The sequence below is a fragment of the Taeniopygia guttata genome, chromosome 1A (genome assembly GCF_048771995.1).
Source record: "Taeniopygia guttata chromosome 1A, bTaeGut7.mat, whole genome shotgun sequence".
Classification (NCBI taxonomy): Eukaryota; Metazoa; Chordata; class Aves; order Passeriformes; family Estrildidae; genus Taeniopygia; species Taeniopygia guttata.
This window is the reverse complement of record NC_133025.1, coordinates 68,649,528-68,677,184: the sequence shown is the minus strand read 5'-3', so window position 1 is coordinate 68,677,184 and position 27,657 is coordinate 68,649,528. Positions and strand designations below refer to the sequence as shown.

The 27,657-nt window shown below is 47.0% G+C and overlaps 2 protein-coding genes across 10 annotated transcripts in view; one reads left to right on the top strand and one right to left on the bottom strand.

Annotated features, from left to right (window-relative positions):
- The window catches only part of BCL2L13 (BCL2 like 13), a 37,746-nt gene extending 30,305 nt beyond the window's left edge, over positions 1-7,441 (top strand). For all 4 annotated transcript variants that reach the window (XM_030263618.4, XM_072923837.1, XM_072923836.1 and 1 more), the window contains one exon: positions 453-7,441. In XM_030263618.4, coding sequence (XP_030119478.4) covers positions 453-1,256 — 804 coding nt within the window. In that variant the 3' untranslated portion in view covers positions 1,257-7,441. The remainder of the gene's footprint in view (positions 1-452) is intronic.
- Positions 7,442-7,655: 214 nt separating this feature from the next.
- Positions 7,656-25,748, bottom strand: BID (BH3 interacting domain death agonist). 6 transcript variants are annotated; one of them, XM_072923841.1, is made up of 7 exons: positions 25,621-25,748; positions 15,356-15,462; positions 13,949-14,017; positions 11,926-12,103; positions 10,492-10,634; positions 9,488-9,691; positions 7,656-8,480 (listed from the first exon to the last, which is right to left on the bottom strand). In XM_072923841.1, exons 3-7 carry the CDS (start codon positions 13,955-13,957, stop codon positions 8,469-8,471), a joined length of 546 nt encoding a protein of 181 aa, XP_072779942.1. In that variant the 5' UTR covers positions 13,958-14,017; positions 15,356-15,462; positions 25,621-25,748; the 3' UTR covers positions 7,656-8,468. The 6 variants fall into 6 exon arrangements, with proteins under 6 accessions (XP_072779942.1, XP_072779940.1, XP_072779939.1 ...); XM_072923839.1 differs by having other exon boundaries at positions 25,580-25,725; XM_072923838.1 differs by having other exon boundaries at positions 25,539-25,697.
- Positions 25,749-27,657: the final 1,909 nt, after the last annotated feature.

The window sequence follows — 27,657 nt, the reverse complement described above, 5'->3', positions numbered from 1 at the left end:
GTATAAGAGGAACAGTGTTAGATGAAAATGGACAGGCAATAGAGAGCACTTGCACAGGGAGGAGTGGGGAGTGGTATTCAGCTGGGATCATGTACTTGCATTTGCTCTCTTTTTCTTTGGTCCGTTGCAGTTTGTTTTCAGACTTTAGTGTCTTGTCAGGTTAGTAATGACCCTGTGGTGCACTTTGGTGATGTCATGGCAATAAGGTTGGGGAAAGGATGAGCTCCCAGCAAAGCTCATGTAAGGGGTTCCATTCTCTGCACACACCAGCTGGAGCAGCTGGGTGCTGTAATCTCTGCTGAAATGTAGGTCAGGCAGCTGCTGTTCCTGCAGAGGCCCTCTCATCTTTCTTCCAGCTCACCAAGTTTCCAGGTGTCCTGTTCTCTTCTGTCCCGTACAGGGGGAGCACTGAAGGAATTGCTCACGTGTTGTGTCCTCCCTTTTGCTTGTAGGGAACAGTCTTCACTTTGGAATCTGAAGAGGAAGAGTACCCCGGGCTCATTGCAGAGGACAGCAATGACATCTACATCCTGACCAGTGACAACTCAGGGCAGGTGAGCCCCCCGGAGTCCCCCACGGTGACCACGTCGTGGCAGTCGGAGGGGCTGCCCGTGTCCTTGTCGGCGAGTCAGAGCTGGCACACGGAGAGCCTGCCAGTGTCCCTGGGACCCGAGTCCTGGCAGCAAGTGGCCATGGATCCTGAGGAAGTCAAAAGCCTGGACAGCAACGGAGGGGCTGAAGAGAGGAGCGAGAACAACTCTTCCAACTCTGACATTGTTCACGTGGAGAAGGAAGAGATACCAGAGGGGATTGAGGAAGCAGTGGTGCCAGCTGGTGCTGCAGAGACAGCAGCATTTCCAGAAACCTCTGCTTCTTTACAGGAAATAAAACCTCCTGAAATTGCTGCTGCTGAAAAAGCACACCCCTCCACACTTCTGCGTACAAAACAGGAGGAAAAGGGAAAAGCAGCTGAAGAGCTTGTTGAACCTGAAATCCCTGTGTTAAGTAAACCTGTCCCAAAGTTAGCCCCATCAGAAGAAAAGGCTGCACCAGAACCTGAGAAAACACTGCTTCCTGGGGGGAAAAAAGCAGGGAAGGAGGGCCATTTGGAAGAAATAGAAGAGAAATCCTCAGCTGCAGAGGAGAAGCCTATCCTGCTGCCAGAAGGGAAATCCATACTGCTGTACGGTGGGGCTGCTGCGGTCGCTATATTGGCTGTGGCAGTCGGAGTAGCGCTGGCACTTAGGAAAAAGTAACAGAGCTCTCTTGAGGAGGAGGGAGGAGAGAAGAGAGCACATCCAATTTTTGTAGTTGTGTTACCTAAAGGTTGAGCTGCCTGCTGTTTAATTGGACATTTGAGTAACTCAGTGGTGATGAGGTGAGGTTGTTCAATAAGCCTCCAGCTACGGACAATCATGTTTTTAGTAGAATCGGGGCGGGGACTGGTTTTTCGTGATTAAAGTACGGGGGTATTTTTAAAAAAAATACAAAAAAAAATCTGCAAATTTAAGAACTTAAAGTGCAGGTGCTGAAGAAAGGGGTGCTCATACTCTAGGAACTGGAACAAAGAATCCCCAGGGGAAGTGGAGAGCCAGCTGCTGCCAGCCCCTGGAGATTTTGGCTTCTCAGATTGATTGCTATTGCAGCTGTGCTGTCTTGTCACTTCCCGTTGCGCCCCCGAGCCCCTCCTAACAAACATTAGCCAACCTGAGTCCTGTAGCGAGAGGCTGGTGTCCCTTTTGTCTCAGCTTCCTCTCAGGTACAGCACTGCTCCTCATAACCTTCCAGGTTCCTCCTAAGCCCCAGTGGGACAGTGCTTATTCTTACCTCTTGGCTCACACTGGTTTTGGCCCCTGACGTTTACTGGAGCCCCATCCTGTGAAGATGCTGCCTCTCTATAGCTGTATTATCTCTGAGCATCCTGGTGTTCCTGGGGCAGAGGTGCTGCCCAGGAGGGTGGGAGGGGCACTGCTGTTTGCTGGTTTGAGAATCCATTTGCTCTGCTCCTGCCCAGCCCACTTTACTGCAAACCCTTCAGTTACCAGAGGTACGAAATTGATGCTGGACACGGTGCCATTGGGATCACTACTCTGATATCTGGGGTATATTCAGCAAAAAGACAGCAAAACCGTGTGGAAGCAAGGCCACTGCCTCAAGTGCAATTCAGATGTTCAACGCTCTGCTGTCCTGTGTCACGCTGCATTGTCTGCATTGTCTTTCCCAAGTTAAGCACAGAGTGTATTTAGTCCTAACTTGGTCTTCTTGCCTGTGACAGAATCCCAGATATATAAAGCAATGGATTCTAGTAACTAAGCAAAAGAGCATTAAACATCTCTTATCTGCTTGTTCCTGACCTGGCCCAGAGTGCTGTTCAGTGCGATTTCTTTTGCAACTGCGAATCTGTAATTACCTAAACTTACAGGTTCACAAATTATGAGCAAATTACAAAAAAGGTAATCCCCTTTCCTGCAGTCACAACACTTGAGGTGTGTGTGGAGAGAAACCTTTCAATTATTGCCCTAGTCCTTAGTGGGGTCCAGCTGCAAGTGTTCCTCTTTCAGCACGTTCGTGTGCCTGTCTGTGTCCAACTGCAGCTGTGTGGGAACACCTTGGGCTTCCCAGGCACAGCTGTGGATGCATCTCTGAGGGTTGGTGCTGGCACTGTGGCTTAGACCAGATGGAGGAAGGTGAAAGGGAACTTGTGATAATCTAAAAAACGAAACATGAGCTTACGGGGGAGCTTTCACAAAGCACAAAGACAAGGTACTTTTATTTCTAAATAACCATATAAAGAGTACATCTCCTGATGAGCCTGTTTCTTAAGGGATCTCAGAATGAAGAGATCTTAGCATATTCTCTATTTTAGGATATTCTTGCTGCATTTTCCTATCCCAGGATGCTGGAAAGTTAGTCAGAATGTGTCAGATTCTGAGGAGTTATTTTTGTGTAAGCTTTTGTGAAATGGATTTTCTAGAAAACTTACTGGATTTTGAACTCTGTGTGTGTGAAGTTGACTATTAAGAGGAAGGGTTGTGTATATACTGCCACTGTGGATTGAACTTGGGAGCTCTGAAGTTCTGGACTGTACTGTTGATCATTGATTGCTCTTCTTCCATGTACAACATAGAGCAGGTTGGCCTTACCAGAAAAAAAAAAACATTGCAAAATGGAATTGACTTTGATCACATTGCAAAATGGAATTGACTTTTTTTTGCCATTGTCTGGTGCTCTGCTGGTACTCATTGCTGTGCTGTGTCTCCAGAAGGGGTGGCTGGGACCTCCTCATGCCATGGGCTCTGGGAATGGTACAGAGGTGAAGGGCAGCTTTATTGCTTGGTCAGTCAGGGCAGGGCTGCCCCTCTCCTGCTGCTTTGCTGTTGGCTTTGGGTTCTTCTCTGGGCACTGCTATGGGAGAGAAATCTTCTTAACCTGCATCCCCTCCTTCCTGAGGACAATGAACCTGCTTTTGGTCCAGCCCCACCTCTAGCCACACAGCAGGTTACTCTGGAGCAGAGATGGATTCTGTGGACACTCTGCATAACTTGTGTACCAGTGTGGGGAGGGTGGTGTTACTTCATCTTCTCTGTGGATGGGGTTGTTTCAGTAGTACTGTGGAGAGGTAGAGGGCAAACAGGAATAAATCCAGGCTGGCAAGGAAAGGAGTTCAAAACTTACTGCCTCAAGGAGCCCAGTGGGGCATGAAATAAAAACCTTCCATGCACAGCAGGGAGAAGGTGGCAGCAGTAGTAAGGAAAATAAATTACTTTGTTAGGTAATGGTCAGTCAGAAGCCTAGAGTATCTGGTGTGTTGCTACATTTCATGGAGCATCAGTTGCACCATATGTTTTGGTAGCTTGGTCCTTTCTTTATAATGTTCTTTTCCTTCTGAGGTCTTTTAGCTTTGGCAAGTCAGCGAGAATTTGAACTGACCACGTGTTCAGAAAATTTATTCTATGAGTCTTTTTCCTCTGGGAACACTCCACTAGTTAAAAAGGTCAGCTATGGGGTTGAATTCTGCAGAGTTTGGAGTCCTGTGGTCAGAGCTGGGGCAGGCCTTGTGGAAGGGGGGGCAGGGGGGAAACACAGACCTGAGTGAGAGGCCGCTCTGTTAAGAGGTGTGAATTAGAAAATGGAAGTTTTCTTCCCCCATCTTCAAGTATAGTACAGTAATCTTAAACTGCAGGGTCCAGTTACCCTGCAAGGTGTGATGCAGCCTCTCTCCAGTGGATCTCTCCTAGCTGGCAGAGGGAAGGCAGGAGCTATATACTTGCAAAAGGGCATATAGAATTACTTTCACTTGTGTTGCTCATCCCCTTCCCAGAAGTGCCTCAATATCTGTCCTCTAGTGGCCTGTACTTTAACAAAATATCTACCTTAGACCCATCCTGTCTTCACTTTATCCTTAGCATACCCTAAAGCTCAGATGCTGAAACAGCAGAGGGCTGGATCTGTGAAAAAAGTGAGAAGTACTTAAGGAACTGCAGTGGGCAGCATGCTAAATAAGGGGCTGTCAAGGGAAAGGCTCTCAAGATAAGGTGCAACTTAAATTCAGCTGTGATTAATTCTAAACTGTGTTTAGGTTGCCCAAAAGCCCAAAGTGCAGATGCAGAGCCATGTCCCAGCCAGCTGCAGCTCTTGTGTGTGGGGTGGAGCCTGGTGGTCCCTGGAGCTGTGGGGCAGATCAGCACTACAGGAATTCATCCTTGCTGTTTGTGAGGGATTAATTTTTCACTCTGGCTGTGCTCAGGCAGCTGCAGCTCAAGTGCCAGGTGGAAGCTGCAGTGCTGAGTGCTCTTACACAGGACAAGTTTTGCTGCCAGAATCCCATTTCCTTCCTTCGCCATAGTACTGATCACAGCTAGGCTAAAACTTTGGACTGGATTTTTAAACTAATCAATGCTTTCTAATGGCCAGAAATGAAAAGTTTAATTAGTACTAAACAAGCAAGCTGCTGAAGTTTGGTCTTCTTTTCATTTTAATGATTGTAGTAGATAAAGTAATCTGAGGTTATAAATCTTCCCTATACTTAATGTGAGTTACAGGGTTATGGCAGTACTGGCAAAGCCCTACTAAAGTAGATGTTGCTATTCTGAGAAAAAACTAGAAATGCTTCTAGCTCTGCAGTGACTCATTCACTAAGCCAGAGCAAGTTCCTGTTACAGAGTTTTAGAGTGTAATTGCCAGAATCTTTTGCTGTGAAATGGGGGGTGGGGAGAGGTGCACATGGCTGGCCCAGGTGTGATGCCTACAGGCATCAGAAAGCTCAGGGCTTCAGCAGAATGTCATATTCTGGGCTCTGTTTGTGTCTGCTCATGTTGGAGCACAATGGGAGAAAGTGTTTCCCAGTGAAAAATTCCTGGTTAGTATCTTTATTGATGATCTGGATGAGGGGATCGAGTTTAGCAGTAGCAGATTTGCAGATGACACCAAGCTGGGTGCAGATGTTTGTCTGCTGGAGGGTAGGAGGGCTCTGGGAGGGACCTGGATGGGCTGGATCCATAAACTGGCTTCAGTGATGGGAGGTTCAACAAAACCAAGTGCCAGGTGCCATGCTTTGGGCACAACCCCCTGCAGTGCTACAGGCTGGGGACAGAGTGGCTGGACAGTGGCCAGGCAGGAAGAGACCTGGGGGTGTGACTGAGCCAGCAGTGTGCCCTGGTGGCCAAGAAGGCCAATGGCTCCTGGCCTGGAGCAGGAATGGTGTGGCCAGCAGGACCAGGGCAGTGATTCTTCCCCTGTACTTGGCACTGCTGAGGCTGCACCTCGAGTGCTTGCCCAGTCCTGGGCCCCTCAGTTTGGGAGGGATGTTGAGGTGCTGGAGTGAGTCCAGAGGAAGGCAGCAAGGCTGGTGAGGGGTCTGGAACACAAGTTCCAGACAGGGAGCAGCTGAGGGGGCTGGGAGTGTTCAGCCTGGAGAGGAGGAGGCTCAGGGGACGCCTCATCACTCCACAAGTACCTGAAAGGAGCGAGTAGCCAGGTGGGGGTCAGGCTCTTCTCCAAGGCAACAGCAGCAGGACAGGATGACACAGCCTTAAGCTGTGCCAGGGGAGGTTTAGTCTGGACATTGGGAAGAAGTTCTTCACCAAAAGGGTGACTGGACATTGGAATGGGCTGCCCAGGGAGCTGGTGGAGTCACTGTCCCTGGAGGTGATTGACAAGGCTGGATGTGGCACTCAGTGCCATGGTCTGGTTGACAAGGTGGTTTTTGGTCATAGATTGGACACAATCTCAAAGTCTTTTCCAAACCTAGGTGCTTCTGTGTAACATGGAGGTGTGAGGCACAATATCTGCTCTACCTGATCAGGGCAAAAGCTGTGGCTTGGACTCCATAATTTCAGAATGAGGAAGGTTGCAAGAACAGGATTGCTTTGACTTAATAGATGGACCTATGCTTTAGAGTGCAAGCTTGGTATTACCATTAAAAAAAAAAAAAAAAAAAAAGGAAGGGGGGATGTTTATAACATTTAACCTAACACTACTTGACTCAGGTAGAGCAAGCTCTCAGGCCCAGAGGGAGCAGAGGCTGCAGAACCAGGTCTAGGCAACAGAATTCAGTTTGTGTCTGACACAGTGAAAGTACCTGAGCAGGACTTGGCTGGGGAATGACACCAGCTTGGAAGGGTCAGTAGTGTTAAGTCCAGAGGAACCATAACACATCACTCAGCTCCATCTCCTTAAGTTAAGAAACTTTATCACTTTTTTTCTACTTTGAGCTGACCTGCTCTCAGTCTCTTGGGTAAGCTGACTTGCTTACTCCAAGCTAGAGGTCTGTGGTCATGCTGCAGAAGTGGGGGAACTCCTGTTGGCTTCCAGTGGAAGCTGCTTTTGATCTCCCTGCAGTATCTGCAGGGCAGGCATGGGACACTGTCAATGTGGACACAACAAACTGCAGAGGATGCATCTTACTGCTGTACCTTTAGGGGCTTTGTCCTCAGTTTTAACTTGCAGGATAAGCTTTTATTCACCTGTAAACCTAAAAACCCACTCAGACCAAAAGAATGACACTTGATTTGTTAAGTAGCAAAGACTAATAGAACTGACTCTGAAGCTACAGGTTAGGGGATCTCTCCTGCTAGGCTTCTGCTGGGTGTAAGCAAATAGTGACAGGCTTGCAGGGATTTTGGATTCTGTTCTCAAGAGGCCTGCCTAGGGGAAGAGACCCTGACTGGTCCTCAGGTCACCCATTATCCCAGGAACTCATCCTACTGTTCCTTCCAATGTGCAAGTGCAGCCCTTTTGGGGAAAACTGTCTAAAGCTTCTTGTGCCATTTGGGTAATAAAAGTGTTTCCACCTTGACAAGAAAGTTCTTTCCAGCTTCATTGTTCAGTATTCAGTTTAAGTGAAGGGGTATGTACATTCTTTCCCTCTGCTAATGGGACACTGCTGTAAGACCATGGCCCCAGGTTGCACTTTAATAAATGGTACAGTTTTCAAAAACAACGTGTAGTTGTTCTACTTCTGTGCTTCCACTCTTCTCCCATTTTAATGCAGGCACCAGAAGAAAAGGTGGTTTTACTTACAGAAAAATTGCTTATGCAAGGCACAGGCACAGGACCAGTGTCTTTACTGCTGACAGCTGCATCATAAGCCACGGTGAATTAGAAGAATGCCATGAGTACTTGCACAAAAAAATTTCAGGTGGAGACTGAAAGTCTGCAGAGCTGTAGTAGCCATCAGAGATGAAATCTTTATTTAACTTAAAAAAAACCTAGAAAATATTTACATACTTGGAAAAGTCCTGAGGCAGCTGAATCACAGGTGACATATTTGCCACCTTGCCTGATTATATATAAAACAACCTGAGTCCAAGTTTGTTCAGTCTGAGATGTGACTACAAAATTTGCTACTTTTTCTTAGGTTGCATTCTAAAAAAACTTGCCCTGTGCTTACCCTGCCCTTTACAGTTCTTCTGTCAGTTTTATTTTTCAAGCAAACACAGGTGTATGATGATTGATACTTAAGTATCCTGGTGTCAGCCTTCTCTGGCCACATCTCCCTCTATGCCTCAGGGCTGTTCCCTCTTGCTGCCAGCTTCTCATCAAGATAGACCCACTCCCCACTGATGAACCACCCATTCCATTGCCTGAGGCCTTCCTGGGAACAACATTCAGCATGGCTCAGCTGCAGGAGCAGGGCTGGGAAGCGAATAACGAAAGCAAAATGCTATGGCTGCTTAGAAAAAACAAAGAGGACAGGCCCTGTGCCCACTGGGCCTGTGGAGGTACAAGGCAGGCTCTGCTGCTGCTGCTAAAATAAAAAATATTGTGAAAAGAGAGAGGCACACACTGGCAGAGCTGGCAGGCAGCTCACACTACTATTACTGCTATGCTAGTCTACAAAAGCCTATCTATGAAGCTCTGCCACCCCTTTCACAACAGTATTTCAGAAATTAAGACTAAATCAAGTCATCTTCATCCACCAAGGAAAATCTTCAGGAATTCACATGCTTCACACAGGCCTGGAGAGCTCACTCACCCAGCTGGAGGGAGAGAAACAGAAGGGGCATTATTAACAGCAGCAGGATTCTTCTGCCCAGGAGCCCACCACAGCTCCATGGACGGTGCACCAACAGTGCCACCGTGTGCTCCTTCCACACGGGGACAGCAGGGACAGCCACTGCCCAGCTCCAGCCCTCTGCCTGCCCTTGCTGCTGCCAGCACGGGCCGGCTCACGCTGTCCCTTTGCCTCACCCAGCACCTGGGCACAGTGCCCCTCAGCTCTGCCCTTCCCTTCCCTCATTTGGCTCCAGGGTGCTGAGTTATGCTGGAAATGAATCACCTGTGTGAGAGTTATGCTGGAAATGAATCACCTGTGTGAGATGTTTGGCAAGGCTGCAGCACAGGAGTGTCCCACAGGCCTGCAGCATGGCACAACTGTGTCACCTCTGCTTCACGGGGGTCACAGCCCTGCCCCTCACACCTCATTCTCACTGAGCCTCAGCAGCAGCCTGTGCATGCTCTCACCTCCCCAGGCTCCTTAGCTGCTGGAGCTGGGGCCTCTAGCCTGGCCAGAACAAGGACTGGACTGTTTCTCATTGCTCTCTGCTAGTGTTAATTCTCAAGAGCAATTCCTTTCCCCCTCCAGTTCTCCCAAGCTCTAGGGAGCTGAGGAAGACAAGAGCATGGAGCTCAGGGTCAAGACACTGGGGAAGTGCAGCCAGTAAAGCTCAGGTCAGCTTTCCTTCCCTGAGAGAATGAAAGAATCATTAACCAGAATGTTACTGGTAGAGCTCCCTGAGGAGACTGCAGGGGGGAGAGGAGCAGTCACAGGTCTCTCTGCCCAACAGAACAAATGCACTCTGTTCACTGGCTACTCTGAGGGGGGCAGGGGGCAAGCAGATGTGACACGACCCCCTCAAGCACACTCATCTCCAGAGCTCTGCAGGGAAACCAGCAGGCCACAGGCAGTTCAGAGCTAGGCCACCCCTGAGGGAATAAGCCAGGACAGCTAAGAGGCTGGCTGTGACAGAGCTGTTTGAGCACTCACCATTTCAAGAATGTAGTTGTGGAACTGCTGGTTCATGTAGTTCAGAGTGGTGGTAATGACACGGCGTAGAAGGGAGGGCACTGAATTCACAATTCTCCTAGTCAAGACCATTGCTAGCACCAACATGGCCTTCTCCTGCTCCATGTCTGCAGGGATGGCTCGTGTAAGCTCTCTCACTGCCCTGTTCATGTGCTGGATTATCTCCTGTATGGGAGGAAGAGAGGGATCTCAGTGGCAGAAAGGGGTCTCGGCACAGCTTGCCAGGACTGTGCTAACAACTAATCTGCTTGTTGCAACACTCAACAGGATGCTGCTCCCCTTCCTCCCAGCCATGGCAGCCTGCCTGTTACATAAAAAAACACCCCCAAAAAACCTATGGCCCTTGATCCAGATGTAGAGCTAATCCTTGGATAGCCTTCCTTTTCCTTTTTAACACAAGAGACCTCAAACTCTACTTCCCTTGCACAGCAGCAAGGCAGGTTAGATGCTGGGCCACCTGCATCTAGGAAGAGGCCACCCCAACAGGTCACACAGCCAGGCCTAAACCCACTGCTACTCCCAACACAGCCCCTATGAACACACAGCATCAGAAAAGGGTCTCGTGACTTGCTGTCCCTTCAGTGCTCAGTAACAAGCACAAGTTCAGCTCCTGTCACTAACCTGCTCAATTTTTACCCATATGATGGTCAGCAGATATACAGGACTTGGCACCAAAGTACAAAGATCTTAAGTACTAAAACTAAGCCTTAGCCAGACCATTCATTTTCCAATATAAGCCATGGGGCCATCAAAAGAACAAAATGTCTCAAAGTCAGTCCTTTTCCACAACCACCATTTCACCATCTGCAGAAAGGAATGAGCCCAAGGAACCCGATTTACAGATTAACTTCTGCCACAGAATCACTTCTAACAAATCTTCAAATGTTTGAGATTAATTTTCAGAGGCCTTCAAAGTCACAGCAGGAAGCATGCAGAATATTCTTATCAAGCTGCTTTTCACTCACCTCATAAGATAGATTCTCATTCAGAAAGTGCTGTGCTAGGCCATTTACTACTCTTTCCTGGATTTCTCTATCAAACTGGTCTCCAATCTCAGCAAGCTGAGCAGCAATGATCCGGATAACCTCTTCATTTGTTTGAGCCAACCCTGTCAACACAAAGAGCAGAATTTAGTTCACATGCCATAGTCAGACCAGGTTCAGTACAGGTCACAGCATTTTGCTAATCTCCATTAGCAACCTCCTTCCCACCCCTGAGGGTATTCATGACAGGTCTAAGCACAATTTCTTTAAGTGCACCCAGGCTGCTTACCAGAAATACTGGCAAACAGGGTTTGTAGCTGTAGTTTAGGTAAAGTGCAGCCTCACCTGCCCAAAAAAATCACTGCAGGGCATGTTAGAATATCTCCAACCAAAATTTGAACAGGACAGTTATAGCCAACATCCTACCCAGAGAGGGGAATCTGTGCATGACCTTGAAGGTCTTTTTCAACCTAATGATTCTAGACGTTAAGTGACTTGTCTCTTAAGCACCACCTAAAATACAGCACCTCACAGAATAGCTGGAGTTGGAAGGGACCTTGAAAGGCCATCTCATTCAAGCCCCCTGCAATAAGCAAGGACATCTTCAACTAGATTAGACTGCTCAAAGCCCCAGCCACACCGACCTTGAATGTTTCCAGGGGTGTGGCATCCATCACCTCGTTGGGCAACTTGTGCCAGTGTTTTACCACCATCATTGTAAAAAACTTCCTTACATCCAGTCTGAATTTGTCCCTTTTCAGCTGAGAACCTTACACCTTTGTCCTACCTGCTTTTGGAATGAGACCTATGCAAATTTGTGTGAGAGAGGGCCATTTACTGTAGCAGTTCCTCCTCACCCTGCTTCCAGTCCAGGTCAATGTGCCAGCTGACACACCCTGGGCAAGGGGCAGTAGACACCCTGCAGATGGCTAGCAAAGCAGGAACAGGACCAGAAGTTATATGAGGAACAGCTTTCACCAGACTGGTAGAAAGGGAGTAGAAAGAGGTTCACCCAGTACCAGAACTCGAGTTGTTTAAAGATCCTACCCCAAGTACTTGGGATATCTGAGGATATATCTGAGGAGCAGCGCGAGGCCTAACTTAACTGGTTAGTATCACACTCCCTGAGGACAGCTATCTTCAGTACCAGCTTTTTGCATTTGTCTGATGTGCTGCAGACAAAACCCAGTGACAGCTGCTGTAGAAATCCATGGAGAAAGTACTAAGCACCAGCTGTCTTAACCTAAGTGTTAAATTCCCAGCCAACACCACCAACAGCCACACAGTGAAGCTTCTCAATAGAGAAAACATTACTCCTCTGAAACAGACAACAAATATAAAGATAGGAAATGGGGAAAGAAAACCACCAAGTTCAGAGACATGTAGGATGGAGAAAAGCTTGCTCAGCCAGCTCACCATTCTGAAAGTGGCCACTCCGATTGCCATCGGTCTGAAGCTCGTCGTCATCATTTCCTTGGCACAACATGATCTGCTGGCTTTGCAGAGAACGCAGCTGGTCTTTGAAGTTACAGTCAGAGGATACCTCCAGGAAGGTGAACAGCAATGCATGCTCCATCTGAAGAGGTCCATTGATCTGAAAACATAAGGAAATCACTGTTAAGCCCATGCCTAGAAAATGTCCCACTCAGAGCATCCAGGCATGTACTGTTTTCCAACCCTGAACACGTCTCTGTGGCCTCCTGTGGGCACCCTGAACAGCATCAGCCAGAGGGTCTACAAGGCCTCAGCAAATGCAGACTGACTCCTGGATGTGGACCCAGACAGGCTGTCCCATGGTGAATGACAGGAGGTTCTGCTCTTACAAATTGGTGTTGAAAACCCAGCTCACCTTCTCCTCACCTTTCCAGTTGTGGCAATGGCAGCAACCCCAATTTGAGTTCCTCTTTTGAAAAAGGTGTGAGTTCAGCAAAAACCACTCATTTCCTTTACTCAGACACCTTGTGTTTTGGAAGGGTTTTACCCCTGTATTTGGGAACTGGGCATTTAACTTGCTGTGCATAAAGAAGGCAGGAGCTCCCCACTTCCATGTAATCAGAGCACAGCAGTCACAAGGTGGGAAATAGAGATAAGAGCATAAGCCTGCAAAACCCCTCAAGGTTCACATTTCTTCTCCCTCTTCAAAGGAACCTCAACTAGCTCCATAATAAACCTATCCAGCTCCTTGCAGAGAGCCAAGCAGCTGCTCACTAGAAAAGTGACATGAGATGCCAAATGAGTGCCACCTCCAATGGCACATTCACCCCCAGTAAATGGGCACGTGCTGTCCCCATGGCCACACAACCTGCAGCCTTCAAGCAAGGCAGCCCACATTAATTAGGTTGAGGAAGTCCATGAGACAAGGCAGACTGATGGGAGCAAGAGGCCCTACTGGAACACCAGGCCTCATAACCAACTAAGGCCTCCAGAAAACCAGGAGACTCTCCAAAAATTTTAGAAAAATAGGTAAGAGAGTAGGATATGGTATAAACACAGAAATAAAGTGAGAAAGAAAATCTTTACGCTGGTATACAGATGGTCTGCCTGTAAGAAAATACTTAGGCCTAATTTTATCTAGGGAGAAGAAAAATAAGAAGAATGGTTTGTTACGCTGACAATATGCAACCAGGATGAACTTGGTAACTGAAAGGGAGTTTTGGGGACTGGAACCTTGCAAAGCCTCAACATAACCATATTTGACTGGGTAGACAAAAGGAGGGACAAAGTCAACAAAAGGCAAGGTTCAGAAATGGAAACAAATGGAAAAGAAAGGATATGATCAGTGAGATGAACAGAAGCACACCTTCCATGATCTGAGCATGCATGTTTACAGACAGGTCAGCTGGTACCCAAGCTCACTGGGCACCAGTGGCAATCCCCTTCCACAGCCTGCTCGACTGGTCATTGGGTTTATCACTGATACATTTTTAAATCACGTATCAGTGTTCAAAAGGCTGGTAGGAGGGTAGAGCAGGGGGTTAGAATTGTACCCCACATGAGCTGGGCTGGGGGAGCATGACAAACATTTCATTACAGTTCAGTGTGCAAGATTTAAGTGTTTAGTAACAGCATCATAATTGTGTTTAACATTGCACAAAAGAACGCAATCACTGATCACAGGGCTGTGCCCGCTCCATTTTTAGTTTTAGTAGTTTGTAGCTTTATCAATAAACATTGTAGTCTCTTATGTAGCTATATCTCCAGCTTGCAGGCCCAAGGGAAAGTGCCACACTGAGAGCTGCAAGGAAGCAACTTGCAACTTAACTGATTCCATCCACTTCCCTGTATTCAGAACAGTGCCAGGAATACTGCAGAAATTATGGGAAATTCAAGGACACAAGCCAACACTGAGACTTATTCCCTTCAAATTATCTCAGGACAAATGCACCAGAGAACCACTGTACACTGTGAACAGCTGACTTCAGACATGTTGGACTCTAACCTGTTCCATAATGGATTCAGGGACAGAGCAGCTGGCGTCACCCTCTGCTTCAGACCAGAAATCTTTGTCCTGTGAACGAGTAAGAAAGAAAAGTGAAAGAAAAAAATTTCCCATCAATCCACATCTTACAGCTGTACTTATGTATCTGGCCATGTCTCATAGTAAAAGTCCCTTTTAGTGATGCATGTCCCTATTTCTGGAGAGTTCCCCATCACACACCATCAGTCATGAAAAAGGGCTGAGGAAATTGCAACTGTCTCAGTGACAGGGGCCCTGTGAATGAGAGGCACAAATCTGCTTCCTGCCATGTGCCAGACAACCTACAAACAGGGCTTTAAAGCCAAGAGCTGCTGTTGAGTAAGGGAGGGACAACCCTCCATGGAGCCAGAGGCTGGAATGAAGAGCAGGGTGATCAGAGAGGACCTCCTGAGAGCAGGTGAGCTGACAGATCTGCTTGCACAGCAGAATATTCTGAAATTAAAAACCCAACTGACATTGCTACACATCCACGGGGCCTTGAGGGTGCCTCTCCCCACCCTCTGTGCAACACATCCATGAGGATACTCAGGCTCATTTCAATACTTCCCAACAAATATCACGATGGGGAAGGTTGGATCAAGTGCCAACAGAGACTTCCAGTCACATGAGTGCAGCTCTGCTAAGCCTCGAGGGAGGCTGGCTAGGAAGAAGGGAGAAAGCAGGACAGAGCCCAAGGGAAGAGGCACCCAGCGAGGGAGAGCACAGGAGAGCCTCTCCCTCACAAAAGGGAGATGTAGGAGCATAGTGCTCCTTCCTCATCCTGCCAGGAGCAGCTGATGGGGTCAGAACCTTGCATTTGTGCCTTAGACACAATGGTCCCACAGCTGCACACACAAGCCTTTGGTTCAACTCTCGATGAGCAGGGCCTGGCTGAAAGTGGGCACTCCCTCCCTACCAAGCCTTCTTCACACAGGGCAACAACCTGGTTGTTATGCAGGCACCTTCTAAACCAAAAGTGGGCTGGAAGCACTAAGGAACCCAAGCAAAAGGTCTGCTAACCATCAAAGACCTGGGCTAGTGGTAAATGACTATGCCACAGTAACAATCCCTCACATCTGTGTTTTAAATAACTAAGCATGCTGGTAGAAAAGAAGGAAGTGAAAGCAGAAAGAAATTCAAACCCTGAAGCAAACCACAGTTATATTTCAAGAGACCATGAATCTCTCACCTTTCAAAGGCTCTTAGAAGTCCAAGACCAAAACACAATCTGCAAAATGTCTGAAACACACAACAGCCCACAGGAAGCCTCCTAACAATGAGCTCTTCTTTTCATGGAATTATGTCAGATCAACAGCTACAACACAGGCTTATTCCTTGCTGCTTTGCACTTTCCTCTGTTCCATTCAAATCCCTATTGCTGCTACTCACCTCTATCCTAAGGAGTGCTCTGGCTGGAGAGTCCTCTGTCCTCTTCTCTGGGACCTGAAGGGGCTCTGAAACAGGTTAGGGTGACCTTTCCTCTGAGCTTGACTTTGCTGGAAGAGACACAGATGTTAATTCAGGCTTGAGAACTCGAAACAGAACACTGAGATTAAGAGGAAAGTGGGGATTTAGAATTAAGTCTGTGTCAGGACTTTGGCTTTGTGCAAACTCCTCAGGAGTTGTCACCATAAGCAGTATTTCTCTAGGTTAGGTAAAGCCTCAGTTTGTACATATTCTAGTTTTAGAGATAACATTTATTTTCAGTGCAATTTCCCCACTCTCTGCTTTAAATGAAGAGGCACAGACTGCTCCAGCCCAGCCAGGTACCTGCAGATGTCAGTAGCTGTGCAGGGAGAAGAGACCTACAAACACATGTGGGTTCTTCCCTCAGGGATCAAATCAGCTCTGTGTAGATACAGACACTCCTCAGGCCGAGTCCACAAAAATAGAGACATTAAAAAAGTCACCCACCATAGCTGCAAATAGCAGTTTTGTCTACTGCACATAAAATAAACACACAAACAGAACCATGAAAAGTTCCACCATGCTCCAAAGTACTAACACAGAAAAAAATGAAGACAAGGGAGCCTGAACACAACTTCCAAACAGAATCTCCTAAACCTAAGATTGACCACCCATGCAGTGAATGACCCTGAAGGCAATACCTGCCCTCAGCTAAGAAAGTTCTGCTTGGGTGGTCAAAAACACACCAGAGAAGAGGAAAAAGGATTTCTCTCCACCCCAAAATGGCTTCCTACTTCTACAATACAGGGCAAATTACTTTTTATTTTAGTTAACTAGTAATTACAGGAACCTCAAGTTTTACATAACTACTTTGAATCAATGCAAAGGGCTTTGATAGTCATGAAGTTCCTGCTGAGAAGTCAAATTCCTTAATGGAAACTTAAAAAAACCCCAAAAAACCCAGAAAAGTCAAATGTAATCATGCTGATACCACCTAAATTTTTTAATCATTAAGACTTTGGAATCCTGGTAGTTTTAGATTCAGATTGAGACTGCTCCTGGTGGAGGGAAAAAGGTAACCTTATATTGGGTAAAAAGAAACTTTAGTTGGAGAAGGAAAAAAGATGAATAAAGGGTACAGACACACCATCTGCACTCAGAGTCAAACTAGATCATTTGCTAAGGCTGCTTTAGGACTGCTCAAATCTTGGAATCAATTTTTACAGAATATGATATTATAATTGAAGCCTCAACTAATTTTAATACATTGTTCATTTTTTACTTCAATTCACTCATTAGACAAATGATCTGTGTGAGAAGCTCACATTTCTTTGTGAGAAATGAGCTGCTTCTGAGAAATCACTAAATCCCTTGACATGTTCAACACATAAGACTACAACCTGTTTTTTAGACCTGTTATCTTTTTCTTAGAAAAAAAATAAGGGGATACTTTAACCACAAGTTTAAAACCCTTAAATTAGTTCTACAGAATCAGGGTAGGGCATGTTTATTCCAACTCAACATTGCATGGGACGCAGGACTGTGGGAGAGGCATATGGTAAGAAAACATAATTACAGCTGAAGAAGCACATCCACCAGCAGCCTTGTCAGTGCAGTGGGAAATACCTCACCCACACACAGCAGTTTTCACAAGTGAATTTCGTGATTTTTCACAAGTGAACTCTGTGGGTGCTTCCTCCAAGGCAATCACAGCTCTTTAGATGGGACCCTGAGGGATGGGACTTACTGCTCCCCAACAGCACAGCTCCTTCAGGTCTGGTGTCCCACCTTCTGTTTCTCCCTCTCATTGCCCAGTTACACTATCCTTTAAATCTCACATGGAACTCACCAGAGGAGCTTTTCCCATCTGCAGTCCACCAAGGAGGGGTGGCATCACTAGAGGCAAGAACACCCTGACTCCAGGGGAAGGAGAGTCTGGGAGTCACCATTCCCAGCAGATACTGTTCTCAGGTTACTGCTCTCAGCAGGGAAGCCACAGGCCTGTGAAGACTGACTCCTTTAACACTGTCTCTGGATTATGGGACAATGGACCTACTGTGCAAGCTGTCAAAATGTTTATGTCTCATGTTTGAGTTAGGAGCAATTAAAATCTCCAAAGCAGAAACCACAATAAAGCATCAGTCACCGCAAAGTCAAAAACTTCCAATCTGAAGTATGGAAGTTTTCCCTGTGTGGCAGCTGAAAGGTAAGAACTTTGGGTGTGGCAGACAGGATGACATCATTATTGGAAGAAGTAAAACAGTGACTATTTCTCCCTTTCAGGATCTGGTGGCACTTACCTGTCCTGTAGGCAAATATTTCACTGCTGAGCTACAGCAAGGGCATCATTTTACAGGCAGAGAAAACAAATATTTGGTATGTCCTGGCATTTTAAATCCATACATCAAACCATAACCACTCAGTTTTACTGTCCTCATGAGAGCTTTCCACAGGCACAACTATTTTACATATCCAGTTACTACAGTAAAATAAAGAAAGAGAAACAGCATCACAAACTTAAGAAGTTCCTTACTTGAGGATACTCTGAGCTGGGCCACTGTTGTCTGCAGCACTTCAGGTCAGGAGAGTGTAAGCAAATACCACATCACAGAGCCCAAAGTCACCAAAAGCAATGTTCCACTTCTAGCCCATAAACCCAACAGGAACTAACCAGCCCAGGGAAGGTATTTTGTTGGTGTGCCAAACCAACAGTGCTGAGTAAATAGGATGTTACCATTACCTGTCCCCATCGCTCCTTACTCTGCAAAGGATTTGCCAGCCTGCACCAGTGCTTAGAACACCCCAAGATTTTGCCTCATTTGAGATTCGCCCCTAAAGCAGAATTTGTTTCCAGGCTTTGGAAAGAGAAGCAGTGTGGTGGGAGAACAGAGACATTGCAATGTGTAAGCCAGGTGAAGGATGGGCTCAACAAGACCCTGTGGGCATGTATGGATGCACACACACTGCTGAAAACTGTGAAACTGAAGGATGGTTTGGCACACCTGGTTAACACCAAAGCTATTGGCTTGGTAGTGCCAGCACTTTCACTGCCACAGGGAACACTGCTTCCAAACCAAGGGTATTTTCCACATTTGCCTCTGAGGCAGGAGGCAACATCAAGAGCTCGTTTTGGAAGTGGCAAAAGTGACAAGCCATGAGGAGCATACTTGGAGATACCAGCAGTGCAGTGGCCCAGAGCAGGACACACCTCTTCCCCCAGTCACTTGCAGTTTATCTGCTTGGTTCTTGGGAGGACTGCCCTGTTAGTCAGGAATCATGAGACTACTTAAAATCCAACCAGGGCAACCTCTGCCTGATACTCCTAAGCAGGACAGCCGACTGCTTGAGGTTTTCAGCTTTTATTTCTCTTCCTTTCAGCTTCAAATTGCTTCCTTCTTTGGTAGTGGCATTATTTACATCCTAATCTCTCCAGCAAGGGAAAACAAAACCTAGCACCAACACAAAGCCATTACTCTTCATACACTTGATGCAAAACATGCCTAATACTTACTATTGCCTTAGCTGGGGTATTTTTACTTTTGCTTCTTTACGCTGCTTTAGTACAGAATTATCATCTCAGCCTGGACAACAAGCACTCTCAGCTGTGTATTGCGACTAAGAAATACATTTCACTCCTTGTTTAAAGGGAGTTTATCTTCCTCTTTGGAAGAAAAACTTTATTAGAGACAATTCTAAAAACAAGCTGTCAGTAGGCCTTTTTGATAGAAATTTATTTAAGTTCCTGAAGGTTTTTTGCCTTTTCACAATGACACGAATTGCAGCAATCTTTGGGTTATCAGGGCAGTACTTTGACTTCTTAGGAAGAAAAACATCCAAATCCCTCACCAACCACCCTTCTCATTTGGCTCAAAAACCTCTGGTGACCAGCCCCCACGCAGCACATGAATGAGTAAGAAGGAGCACTGCCAAAATAATAATGCTCATTAAAAAAAAACAGGTAGGCAGGAACTTTCAACCAGTGTGGTTTCTGTATTGGATCAGTGACAGAGGCAGCATGACAACATCTCATTCTTCCAGCCTACAGACACAGATGAGCTTACACTGAGTCAGCTGGAATCTGAATTCAGCTACTACAGCTGGACCCAAACACAAGTTCCACATCTCCAGTTTTGGGCATAGTCACGCCCAGGAGGCAAGGGCAGGACTTGGATCTTGGCTATCAGAGTGCAGGAAGTTTCTTGGATCTGGCACTGGGCTGAGATTTTTCCCCTCAGGTGTTAAGCAAAGGAACTCCAGCCCTTTGGATGTAAGCTCATCCTGCACATCACCTCCTCAGTAAGGTCAGGAAAAGACTTCTTTCTTTTCTTGGGACCTGGCTGGAAGGAGCAGAGCAAACCCTGACAAAAAAGCATCATCACCACTATCACACATGACTTCCTGTTCAAAATCTAACATTTCAGCCCAGCAGCTGCAACAGACCCCTGCTATAATGGCACAGTGCACGTCCAAGCAGTTCTTATGTTTGCCTCTTAGAAATGATGGAGAAGCACCGAGGAATCACAGTTCCAGTGTTTGGACATTATCAAGGAAGGACAAACAGACTGAGAGCAGGCAGTTCTGAGACAAACTCCAGCCACCACTGGTGATGTGCAAGTGACAGTGTCCAACCAGAGAAATGCAAGACTTGCTTCTGGATTTAGAGCATGGCCCAGCTGGGCCACGGGCACTGCACCCTGGCAAAGTTGCTTTTACACTGGAGCAGTGACAAAGTGCCATCAGTCAGAAAAATCAGAAATGCCATGTAATTTTGCGACTTGGATGCACTTCACAGCTGATACCAGCAGTTAAGAGGAATGTAAATCTGTTTTTCCTTTGCCTGACTGGCAAGTTAGATAAGCAAAACAAGAAACTGGTCAGATGTAATTAAAAAAAAGAATTCAAAAAGACAGCTTTATGGACACAGGTTGCCCCTAACAGTAGCATTCCCTCTGCCTTTCAGGCCACATGAGTAGGCAAGAACTGCCTTTCTAGGCTGGTAAGCACCAGGGATATCTGCACTGCTTTCTGGAATAAACAGAAGGTGTAAATATGCTTCAGTGTGAAGTTTAAATGCTTGACCAGAGTGGCCCACCAGTAATTACACATCCAAAGAACAACACTTTAGCATTTCAGGAGCTCCCTGCTTAGGTACAACAAGGATGCTGATGCAACAGCCAGGATTGAACTCATGGAGCTGCTAAGCAAGGATTCAGTGCACTGGACAATTTACTGTCAAGAGCATTCTCACAGCCAGTATTCCCCAGAATGACTTCAGTGCAGCCTGCTCACCCTCTCACATTCATCATAAAAAGATTCAAAGCATTTCTAGAGAAAATGGTACAAAAGATGAATCTCCACAGCTGCACACTCATGTGCTCTGACAGCACCCACAACCCTGTGTCAATATTTGACAGCTTGCCCAGAACATGAAAATGAATTTTCAACAGGCTCCCTTCCTCCTAAACATCAAGTGTATCAGAGATGTAAACATCTCTTACATGCCTGTTTTATGAAACAACTGTGCTCAAGCACAGCCAGAGATGATCCCCAGAAGGAAAGTCTGACACAGATCCTTTGATTCCCTTCTCCCACTGTGCTGCACTGCAACCTCCATTCCCACATGACAGCTAAACTGATGAAGCCAGTACAAAAATATTTTTAAAAAGTAATCAAGATAATCTTGAAGGAACCTCTTATGACAGGAGCACAGAAATCCTCAAGAACCTTAAAAAGAAAGTTGTGCAGCAAAGCAGGCAGCCAAAAATAATAGTAACTCCAAGCAGCATTCATCACTGTGATCAAAGCTGTTTGACAGAAGCAGCTCATCCACTGTGAGTATAAAAGAAAGCATCATCTCTTTTAAACACCTTTCACAATGGTACAGAGCTAAGAAAACACTTCTTCTCAAAGAAACACTGCAGGAGCCATTTGGAAACTGTGTTTGGAAAACTGCAAATAGGTGCCTGCAGGAGTACACATTTCCTAGGGCCAGGCAAACACAAGATGCCTCAGCACATTGCTTCTTCCACTCAGCAACAGTGCAAAAGTGTCTGTTCTTGTAGGAGAAAACACATGACTGTACATAAAACAAAGCAAAACCATTTCACTTTCAGTTCTACCTTGGGAGGAACAGGCTGATGTTGAAACACAGGAAGAGTTTACAAATCTTAAATACAGCAACTGCTGATCTAAGGGGATTTGTTTTGCCTGGCTGTCAATCTGAAAGTATTACAGCAATTACACCCAGAAGCTACACTTACCAAGGAACATATGTGTCCTTTAAAGATGAAGAAAATAGTCCAAAATATTTGAGAGACCTGAGTATTGCCCATTCTATAAACAGCAGTAAGAGCACTACAAACTGGCCAAAGGTTGCACTGGCAGTATTTTACCAGGAAACAGAGCAGGTTTGCAGATATTTAAATGAAAATCCAATATCCGCGTGTGCCATGATGGCACACACAGTCCAGCTCCCCTGCTCATACTTCAGTGAAGCTGAATAAAAGCTCTGAGAGTTTAAAGGAAAGAGGGGAGCAAGCTACTGAGGTAGGAGGAATTTAAAACCCCAACAACACCATCCTCTCATGGGAGAAAGAGCAGAATTCCCATAATGAATGAAGGGTACAGCCTTTTCCTCATGTTTGTCAGCAAGGGCGGTCCAACCAAAGCCCACCAGGGCCAACCAGCACATCCCAGCAGTGCCATGGTGGTGAAAAGAGGGAGGAAAAAAAAGAGAAAGCAGCAGACTGGATCAAGAGCAGAAGTCACCAAGTGCCCAAAATAATGTTAACAAGGCTACAAGCCATGGAGCTACTCAAGGGGAAAGGGCTGAAGGATTCTTGGAGCAGCTGTTGCCAAGAAGGGTGTGAAAGACAACAACAACATAACCCTACGCTCTACACTGATCAACCGCTTCAAAAAAAACTCGGGAGGCAATCCCTGCCATCTCATCCAGATTCAAGGAGGTGCCTAATCTACACCACTGGCAGCTCCAGAGAGTCCTGTTCATCCCAGTACAGATGAGGTAACAGCAGGATGTCAGGATATGGTTCACTGCAGACATCTGATACAAATCAAGGCAATCGCAGGAAGCTTAACAGATTGCTACCAAACTTAAAGAATGACATTGGACAGTAGGTGACTCAACATTTCTGTCTATATTTTATGCCTCCTTTCCCTATATCTATGTCATCTTGTCTGGGTCAAAAAAAAACAGACTTGTAAAATATCTGAGGAAAGGACCCCCCCAAGCACAAACCGTAATCACAACTGATAAGATTTAGTTAAAGCTAAACTCGGCACACTGAAGCCTCTCCCAGCCCCAGGCAAAACCATCCTAAACTAAAAGGGGCTCAGATCTCCAAGAGTTTTGCATCTTTGGCTAAGCCACAAGCTCCCCTCACTAATTAGAAATACTTTCATGTACTTGGCTTTGCACAGTACACAGATATGCAGGTAATTCCAGCCCCCAAAACTCTGTAATCTGTAACAGACAAAAAGCCATAGCATGCCAAGAAAAAAAGGAGAAAGTAGCTCCTTGAGAAAAAAAACAACCCAAAACTCACAGTAAATTCTGCTCTTTCACTCATCTAGGAATTGCTAAGCAGAGAAAATGAAACCTGCCCATCTGCACACAATTCCCCTCAGCAGAGAAACCGCAGACCAGGCTGGCTCTTTCCTGCTGGGGAGTTCATACCCAGAGGCCAAAGGAGCTGCCTTATCAAGGAACCAACAGGTCGAGGCTGCTCCTCCACAGTCACACCAGCACTCCTTGCACCAGGCACAAACCTGTTCAGAGTTATTAGAGAGTCCCTTTTCCCCCATCCGATGACTTCCAAGCACCAGGCTGCCCTAGGAAGGTCTCCAAAGGTGACAGTCGCTAGATTTATGTGTCTGCCTGCTTCCACTCCAAACGTTTTCAGTCTATTACAGAAAAAAAAACCCAACCCTGTTTGAGCTGTCGGCTCCTCGGACTCCTGCCTGTGGATGACATCCTGTTGCAGAGGAAAGACACAATATAGGGAAACATGGCATGAATGACTTCCGGTGAGAGTGTTCGGTGAATACACACATCCCCCACATAATTCCCTAATTATATATCACGGTTCTCACTGGTTTAGGATCTAACAGAAATAAAAAGCCACACTGAGCACCTTTACATGGCCCTCATGTTATCCAGAGGTGTAATGTCCTGGTTCTGGGTTCAGGCATGCCCAAATCCCAGGAGCAGAGACTCCTGGTTTGCACAGGCAGCCCTGGTGGAGTGTTGCACACTGTTCTGCTGCCTGTGCACAGTGAGAAAGTGAGCTGAACTCACAGTCTCAGCTGGCCTAATCTGGTTTTAAAAAATTGGGAGGGCAGGAACCCAACAAAACCACCTCACCAAAAATCAGTCACATTTTTTCTTCTTAAATTCAGCAAATGTCACCAGATGCAAACAAGAAGGTGCTGGCAAATCAGAAGGGGAGGTTTGTCACACCAGCCTTTCTTGGTTCAGGGCAGCCTATCCACAGGTTTACAATCACCTTTTACACTCTGCACACGCACAACTGAAGTGTTTTGCCTCAGCAGGTCCCTAAGCCCTGCCAGTTACCTCTAATGAAAGACAAGAGACTTGAAAAGGAAGACAAGAAAATGGGAAGAGTCAGGTTGTAGAAATCCAAGTAAATAACAGGGTACTAGAACGCTACTTTTTATACAATGCATTCCCCCAGTGTGTAACACAGATGAGATCTCCAAGAACGGGTGTTGCAAAGTCATCCTAAAGACACTGAACAGCACTAAAGTAATGTAAAGAGGTTACAAAGGAGAGGGAAAAAAAACCCCACACAGAAAGTCCCTTCTTTTTAAATAGCACCTTTTAAGATGTTATGCTTCCACAGGCAGGTGAAAACAGTTTCAGTCTGATTAGTGACATAAAGTTATAACAGAACAAAAACCACTCTTCCCCACAGGTGGACTTTTGCAAAAAGTCCTTTACCAAAAAAACAAACCAAAACAAAAACAATTTCCTGTCAGGGAACCACTTGCTCCTTCCGCCACTGAACACTTTAACCGTTTTGAACAGATAACAAGCATCCCATGACATGATTATGGTCCAGATACTCCAAGAGATGTAAAGAAAAGGTCAATAAGCATTGACTTTCTGAATGAAGACTTCAGTGATTTAAATAACTTTGAGGCACTATGCTTTTTTTTTTTTTAATTAAAGCTATAAAATATTATCTTTTAAAACAAGACATCCCCTCTCCACCAAACCCACCAGTTTCAGAGCCAGTGTCACTCCAAGATACAGAGACCATCACCCGAGCGTGTAACTTACAGAAATACTCCAAGAAAGGAGCGCTGCTCACTCCGTTCCCTTCCACCTGACACACTGCGCGCAGTCCTGCTTCAGCCTCCACTCACCCTGACTCCAACACATCCGATGTGAGCACCGCTCACGGGAAACAAAGGGCCAACCAAAGGCGTTCAGCACTTCAACAGGCAGCTCACAGCTTTGGGGGAAGGCACTGACTCATCTGAACAATCACCTGCTCTTCCTACAGCTATTAGAAATCGCTGCCGTGCCTCGCTGCTGCCGCCACTTCCCACACCCTCTGCCGCTGGGGAAGGCTGCCAGCCCCCACTGAGTTAAACACAGCAATACCGCCCGTGTCCGACACCTCTCACCAGGAACTCGGGGCGAGCTGCTGCACTTCGCCACGCAGTCCAAAGGCAAAGAGAACTTTGTGTGGCTTTATGGAATACCACCTGGGGCGGAGGGACTGTTCGCGACAGAAGCAGGGACGGGGGGGAGGCGCAGAAGCAGCAGTGGGGTGGCAGAGCGGGGGTCACTCAGAGCAAAGGAAGAGACACCGCACCGCTGGATTCGGCGGGCAGAAAGGAGCCGGGAGATCAGATCGGCCGGGAAGCAGAGGCGTTTCCAGCAGCCAGAAGAAAAAGCAGAACGCGCAGACGGACCCCCGCAGGGTCACTTCACCCCCCAGGCTCGGGGGGCTGCGGGCCCCGGGAGCCCCAACACCGCCGCGGCCAGCGGCACTCCCCGGGCGGGCCCGCGGAGCTCCGAGCCCGGGAGCGCGGCCGGAGCGCCGCACGTGAACAGCCCGCGGGCCTCCCGCGCACAGCGGCGCTGCCGCGGCCGGGGAGCGCGGGCAGCACTCACCGGGAGCCGGAGCGGGGCCGTGGAGCACGGGCAGCACTCACCGGGAGCCGGAGCGAGGCCGTGGAGCACGGGCAGTACTCACCGGGAGCCGGAGCGAGGCCGCGGCGCTCGGTGGAGCGGCCGTGCCGCGCCCGGTTTTTGACCGCGGAGGCCCCGCCCCTGGCCGCGGGCGGGAGGCAGCGCGCGGCACTTCCGCTGCTCCTGGGCCGCCTGAGGGAGAATGGGGCCGGGAATTCCCCGGGGACTCCACCGCCTCCCTGGGCAGCTGTTCCAATGTCTGATCACCCTTCTGTGAAGAAATCATTCCCAATGTCCAACCCGAACCTCCCCTGGTGCAGTTGAAAACTTTGTGCTGTCATTCTGTCACTCGTTGCCTGGGAGAACAGGCCAGCCTCTACCTTGCTACAACCTCTTTCAAGTCTAGTAATACAGTCCGACTTCAATGAATCACTCCTTAATACAGCCTTACATTTCAACATAGCTCTGTTTACAGCAATGCTCAACTGATATTCAGTACACGTGTCCTTCCTGACACATTTTTCTTCCTAACATGCCCACTCACGGTGTCAGTGCCACACTCAGGCTTTGGATGGCTCCGCAGGGTGTGCCTGACCTTAGGGCCCTTTTTAAAATTATGGGATTCTGCAAAACAGACTGAGTCAATTATGATTCAGGTTTAAGCCATGCTGACTTTCTGCTGGGAATGGTGTTGGGGAAGAAAAAAAATAACACACCAACATGAAAATTTCAAGGAACTGAAATTTCTGTTTTCCCAAACTGTTTGGCTTTGTCCTGCAAAGTCAGCACTGCCCCAAGCAGCACTGTCATCCGTCCCGCCCCCCCTTCCTCTCAAAGTGTGTTCTTTTTTTTTTTTTTTGAGAAATCACTGTGCATTTTTTTGTATCTTTTTGTTTCTGGTATCTGAGTAATATGATTTATATTTGTATAGAACATGTGAATAATAAAAAAGAGATGCTATCTTTTGCTTACAGAAAGCCACGTGATTTCTGCACCTGAGATATGCAGAAAAAAAGCCCCACACACTCAGCGGGTTAGGAAATACTAGTTTATCCACTTTCCTGGTATCCGCAGGCATTCACACTGTTCCCAAGGTGCCAAGGCAAAAACCAGCTCTTTTTCCAAAGCTGGTTTCTGCAGCAGTGGGGTTTTTTGTTCCTTGTTTCGAGTGCTTGTAAAAGGATTCAGGCTAAGGAAGGAGGCAACTCTTCATCATATCCCTCAAGTAGTATCTATAAAATGAAGCACGAGGCCCCTTCTTCCCTGTGGCTCCAGGAGGAGATGCAGCCACCTCATGCCAGCACCGTTTCTTTCACCCACTGCCACCTAAAGGGTTGTTTTTCTGGTAACTGCTCCACTGCGGCTGATGCTTAGGATTTAAAGCAGGAAGATAAACTCAGGACCTGCTGGAATTCTTATGAGATGTGTGGCCAGGTAGAATCCTTACAGGATCAAGTTTTCATTCTCCAATGTGTGTGACTTAAAAATGTAATTGCTGATGTAGATAGCAAATGCTGATTGTCACAGCACCGATGGTGAGGACTTAAAAAAAAAAAACAAATATAAAACCATGAGTGAAGCCAGAATGGCAGGGGGTTGTAGACATGACTTTCCCTTAGTTATTTTTCCCAAGTTCCTGAGAAGCTTCCTGTCTTTAGCCAAGCCAAGTACAGCCAGGAGGGCTGTGTAAGATAAAATATATCTGCTGCTGCCAGATTCTGCTGCACATTTCTTAATGAACCCACTGACAATCTTCCTCCAGTGCTCCTCAGAGCGGAGGGAACATTCACCCTCCCACCTGGGTAACTTCTGTGCTGTTCCTCACCTCTGCCAGGAAAGAGCTAGGGAGGGGTTGTGCTTCTGCGCCAAGGGGAGCGAAGCAGGGTGGGCAAGGCAAGGTGGGCATGGAATGGCACCTGTGGAAATGGTCAGAGGCTTCTGAAGGCTACTTTCATTATCAAGGGAAAAGGAAAGCAGCAGCTGCCACCAGTCTGAGCTCCTGGGGTGGGGTTTACTTGTTAGAGAGTCTTTTACTGGTGCGATTTCGCAGCTAATCTGTGCAGGAGCATTCTTCTTGGAGGGCCAGCGTAGGTTTTGCCCA

Excerpts from the sequence above, each read along its gene's own strand:
- BID (XM_072923841.1), bottom strand. Across the intron at positions 10,635-11,925 it reads GAGTGGCCACTTTCAGAATG|GGTTGGCTCAAACAAATGAA; the intron begins GTGAGCTGGCTG and ends TTGTGTTGACAG. Across the intron at positions 9,692-10,491 it reads ATGAGAATCTATCTTATGAG|GAGATAATCCAGCACATGAA; the intron begins GTGAGTGAAAAG and ends CCTCCCATACAG.